The following is a 6,000-nucleotide window of genomic DNA, read 5'->3' as shown; positions in this document are numbered from 1 at the left end:
GAATTTCCTGAAAAAGCCTCTATGTTGTCATAGGGCTATCGTCAAGACGACTAACTAGGTATACAGGTAACAATTAATAATAATTATAATCTGTTTCTGAATTAGAAGTACAAAGATATAAAATAGTAGAGTCAATTACAAAGAAAACACTAAACACATGCATATCGAACAGTATCAGCGATAAAACAAAATGAATCAATAACAAGGGTTGGTTATTTTTTACATAAATCACGAACTGATCATGGTTAGAAAACTATTGAAAAACCTGGAGGCACTGGATGGTAATTTTGTCCTAGTATTGGACTCCTCAGGATTGTCTAACTTGACCGGTTTGTCATCATAATGTAATTAGACAATCTTTGAATCATCCACACAGACAAGTATTATGTGCTCACTGGTGACTAGCTGTGACTGTTCTTTCCTCTCTTCTTTTCTCTTTTTTTTCTGAATGATCTGCCATCTTCAACAGAAAACACTTTTGTTAAATATACGGATGATATCACTTTATATATTTCGATTTCCGCCTCTTTACATCCTTTTGCATTGAATGAGTTCTTGTTTCTTATTGAACGATGTTCCTTTGTTCATGGTCTCTGTCTAAATGTCAAAATGTTAACTTTAGCTTGAGGTGTAAACAGAACTTAAACACCATGTTGGAATCCGTAAAGCTTGTACTACTGAATATTCTATAATAAAAACAATGTCAAAGGTCATTTATCTTGTACTTTTTTCCTATAATTTCTCTTGGTCTACTAGTGTTTCATTGTTATTGAAGAAAGTTTTCCGTTTGACTTTCTACATGCTTAATGCATGCTTTCGAGAATACTGGACGTTTGTTTCTACTATTTATTAATTCTTGCATGTTACCTAATATTCTTCATTGTTCTCCATTATTCTCCCACAGGCCTTTGAGAAAATACTTTATCGTATTGTAGAGAGTGATAATGGCAGTCATCAGAGTGTATAGTGAATCCTTTAACGTTGTAGATAGACATCCATGATCTTGCAAACTCGTGGCAGGTTTTATCTTATCAGATACTAAAAATCCACTTCATTGACTTCTTATTCCCTGTGTAACTTCTGGTGAAACGAGACGACCATACATTAGGATCCGCGCCCGCGAGCAAAGATGCAAAAGCTCTACAATACTTTATTTAGCAAGTAACCTATGTGACGAACACGTGGTCAGAGCTAAACTAGTCAATGACTTATATTCCTAAACATGTTCCTAACAACAAAATTGTTTAGATTCTGATCTAATTAAAAAACGTTTCATTTAATTCTAGCTAGTTTATTTACTGAACAAACGTTAAATATTTTTTGCTGAGAATTCAACGTTGAATAAAGCCGCTAGTAATAATAGTAATAATAATAATAATGGGAAATTCCCGAAGTTCTAATGAGAAGCCGTGACTGATGCAGTTCAACCGTGTCGAGGGTTAGGCAGCTACCCACTGAAGACGATGGAAGATGGTTGCAGAAATTCGTGGAATGATTGAAGCTAACATTAACATTGTTGAATGCCGGCCTGCTCAGTAGTCTAGATATAAGACGTTTGCGCGCGATATAAGATAGTGGATTTCATTCGTGTAAGTTTAATCGTGGATGTGAGCTGCTTAGTCGTCTCGTACTAGAACAAGGTGATCGTCTACTAACTTCAGGAGTTATATATTTGTTTGACTTTGATCAGTTCGTGATTTCAATAAAATTCAACAATTTACACAACCTTATACCGTTAAATGTTACCTGTTGATTCATTTATATCGATCGAGATTAAGACAGTGAACAGCCGTCTCATCCTAACATGGGACTCATCAAGTGTGCATAGGAAATTAACAATCTTCACATAAACCTTCATACTAACAACAATGTGGTGTTCAACAGTGACTAACTTTGAAATCTAAATCCCAGGAACCAAGTGAGAAACCATGCTGATCGAGTTCTGTCAGTGACCAATCAATTTTAAATATACCCATGTGTTACTGCAGATCAATAGAAGCTCGAATATTTCAGTGGTAGCGATTTTTTGGCTACGAAACTATATGATATGGTTTTGAATCCTGTGAAGATTACGTGTTTCACACTAGTACATCTGGTTTATTAGAACAATCCATTTTTTGGACAAGAAAGTTCATAAGTTCTATTCAAAGATTTTATGCAAATACCTGTACTTCTATGTGTTTTGAACGTCATAGAATAGGTTTTTAACTATTCTTCAAAAGATCATCTTTTCTGATTATTACCTCCCTCTTTCTCTATCCCTATTGGAGATGTTGCATAATTAATTAGATATTCATGAGTTCATATAATTTAATTATTATTAGGATAACTGATACAATCTATCAAGTATGTCAAATTAGGTCACATTTTATGTTGATCATTCAATATTCTTCGTTTTTTTCCAGATTGATTATCGGTTATCATAACTAATTTATTTTCTTCCGATTCGTAAGAACAAAAAGTCTTTCAACACAGTTTAGTGTTTCAACTATCCAAAGTTGGTCGTTTCCTGTAAAAAAAAACGAGCTTCGAACACAAATAACCAAATAGTAATATATCCATTATTATAAGCAGAAATAAGTTTATAATGTTATTAAACTCTTACCCCTATTAGACAAGAAACTTAGAGTTTTTGCCAACTTTTCCTTGCTTTGAAAATATTATTCATCATGAATTGATGTTTGTTGAGAAATCTTTGTAAATTAAGGTGTCATTGAACAGCTTTTTTATCCTAGGCTTAAATTATTGATCATTGATCGACTATAACCATTATAAAAAAGATGGAACGTTGAACCTTCAAATCATTCAGCTAACACAATACTTCCAGACCAATGTAAAAATTCATATTTCTTAATTCCTGAAGTTCCCGGATTCGATCTTAGAGAGTATCCTATGTGTTTTTTGTCAAGTCAGCTAATGTTCTCTAATTTGTTATCGCACCTCAACTACGATCAATCTATGAGAAATATCATCTTGAAATTAAACCAACCTCCACCAAATCCATTCAGTTATATCATACTGTTTAAAATTATTGAAAAACTTTATGGCTCATTGTTCAAGTGGATAAAAACATTATTGATCACAAGGGGTTTTGTGAAGATCTCAGTATTTTCATAGTTGAAATCATGAGTCAATTGAAGCTCTGACGCGAGACTGGTAGGTCCTGAGTTCGAGTCTCGCGAGGCGGGATCGTGGATGCACACTGACACTGACGCGTCCCATAATAGAACGAAACGGCCGTCCAGTGCTTCTAGGTTTTTATGATGGTCTAGCTTGAATTTACTCATGTATTCAACTCTGAAAATACTGAAATCTCTACAAAACCCCTTCTGATCTATAATCATATGCTCACTAGTGACTGACTTCAAGAGATATTTCCTGGAGTTCTAGTGAGAAGCATTGACCAGTGGAGTTCACCCACGTCTGTTGTAGAGATATTAACTCCCTGAATATAATTGGTGAACGGTCGCTCAGATTTCGTGGATTAGTTGAGGTTAGACATTAACACCGTTGGATGCCGGCTCAGTAGTCTATCGGTTAAGTGCTCTGGCGCGAGACTGGTAGATCCTGGGTTGGAATCTCGCGAGACGGGACCGTGCATACGCATTGCTGAGGAGTCCCACAATAGGACGAAACGTCCATCCATGCTTCCAGACTTTCCATGGTGGTCTAGCTTCAATGGACTCATGATTTCAACTATGAAAAAAACATTATTTTCAGTAGTAAATAATTATCATCTATTAACAATGACAAATGAATGAGTTAAAAGTAAGATATAAGCAAGGTACAAGAATAATTAGACGAATTAGTAAATACGTATTATCCACAAAATAGACGAATACAAACTCAAAAGAATCTTGGAAACAAAATGTAACTTTGATAAATCATTGAAAAAACAAACAAACAAACAATCAATAATGACTGATGACATGACATGACAAACAGTTATAGATGGACAAATAGATAAATAAATCAATAAACAAACAAACAAACAAGAAAACACAGATTTACCATCATTGTAATCATATAGAAAGGGGGGTGATTACTGTGATTATGCAATAATTGTGTATAATATGAAATGCAATTTATAAACTGTTGCCTGTTTGGATAAATGAAATGAAAGAAACATTATAAATAAGTATCTATGTAACATTGACTGATAATCATTCATTGAGACACTTCATTAGGATTAGTAGTGTCAAAGAAGTGTTGAGAATTTTTTTGAATGATTTTGACGAGATCTATGAAATTTGAAAAGATAAAAAAATGAGGCAAGATAACAAAAACAATGGAGATTGTAGTAATTTATCAGTAGTGATTAGCTTTGTGAGGGAATTCTTGTAGTTCTAGTGAGAAGTTGTGAACAGTGGAGCTAATCCGTGTCAGGTAGAGACAGAGATTTACCTCAGACATTGGAAGATGGTCGCGCAATTTAATGGATTAGTTGAATTTAGACATTAAGACTATTGGATGCCGGCCGGCTCAGTGGTCTAGAGGTTAGGCGTTCAGTTTCTGTGTGAGGGATCCTGAATGCTCACTGCTGAGAAGTCTAATACTAGGACGAAACGACCATACAGTGTTTCCGGGTTTTCAATGGTGGTCTAACACCAATAGATTCATAATCTCAAGCAAAAACTTAGCCATCTTCACAAATCCGAATTGATTACGCCTGAGTAGTTGTATTCATTCAAATAACGTGCTCTTCAACAGTTCCATTTAGAAACTCACAGTCAATGACCAAATTAAAGACCTGTAAGCCCCATGCTGTATGCTCAAACTCCAGAGTATTGAGCTAGCATTTTATGGTTATTATTACCAACTTTAATCAATTCATCATAATTCATATCCATATCACAGCGTCAAGGTTCGAGCACCCATTAAAGCATAAATATACCCCTTTACAATCTTTCGCATTGATAAATTTGAACAAAACAAATGAGGCCTGATTGACTGGAGTTTAAAACAGTAAATACTGGATACAGTTCCGCTTAACTCAAAGTAGTCGTATTTGTCACATGGCACGCATCATCAAGACTTCTTGATCTAGTTAGCAGGGGTTGGGACGACGGATTAGAATAACCTATTAAGTCACTGTATCTTTTTGACCATCATTCCGTTTACCGACTAAGGCGAACTCGTAATAGCATCACGTTCTTGTGAAATCCAATCATAATGTGATGACCACTCTGGATAATAAATCAGCTTTACCAGGGTAGGTTAAAAGTAAGAACAAATTGTTTTTGAACACATGAAGAGGGTTTCAATTTCTGTATAGCCAGAGCTTCAATAAACCTTAGTATACATCTTTGAAGGCTTTCGTACAACACTACAAATGATGACTTGATGTCAACCTTATGACCAGTTTCAACCAAACGCTTCTCAATGGAGGAAGATGTCTGTCTATCCTGTGATCTTATTTGACCAATGGAATTCATTTTTCTCTGAAGCCATTAAGGTATGTGTTCCACCACCCTTATTTGCAAATCACGATTGCTCCTCCCCATGAACGTATCAGTTAAGAGCTTTGTCTCTACTTCAATAGTATCTCTAGACAGACATCTTCCTCCATCGTGAAACGTTTGGTTGAAATCCAATTATCTATGATTTTCTGATAAGGAAACATTCATTTATTCATTAATGATATTTCGCTTTTTCTTTTTTTTGGCCACTGGTAACTAATCATGAAAAATATTTACGAAAAAAATAGAACCAGTAATTCCACCGAAACTGTTACTTTTTTTCTCTGAAGATTTTCAGTTATTTTTTAAATTTTTTTTATATTTAGTTTAAATCATGAGTCAATTGAAGCTAGATCACCATGGGGCGGGATCGTGGATGCGCACTGCTGAGGAGTGACAGACTAAGACGAAATGGCCGTTCAATGCTTCCAGGTTTTCCATGATGGTCTAGCTTCAATTGACTCATGATTTCATATAATCATTTGAGTTTAGAATTTTAAAATGAAACAGATATCAAGTGTGTTTTTTTCACCTCATATCA

The 6,000-nt window shown here is 34.9% G+C and overlaps 1 protein-coding gene across 1 annotated transcript in view; it reads right to left on the bottom strand.

The window, feature by feature from the left end:
• Positions 1 to 4,167: 4,167 nt before the first annotated feature.
• Positions 4,168 to 6,000, bottom strand: part of Smp_129240 (hypothetical protein) — a gene marked incomplete at its 3' end in the record, with an annotated part of 33,909 nt that continues 32,076 nt past the window's right edge. Inside the window, exon 9 of the mRNA XM_018794798.1 lies at positions 4,168 to 4,241. Coding sequence (XP_018647031.1) covers positions 4,168 to 4,241 — 74 coding nt within the window. The remainder of the gene's footprint in view (positions 4,242 to 6,000) is intronic.

This window comes from Schistosoma mansoni, assembly GCF_000237925.1.
Source record: "Schistosoma mansoni, WGS project CABG00000000 data, supercontig 0183, strain Puerto Rico, whole genome shotgun sequence".
Lineage (NCBI taxonomy): Eukaryota > Metazoa > Platyhelminthes > Trematoda > Strigeidida > Schistosomatidae > Schistosoma > Schistosoma mansoni.
This window is presented reverse-complemented; position numbering and strand designations above follow the sequence as displayed.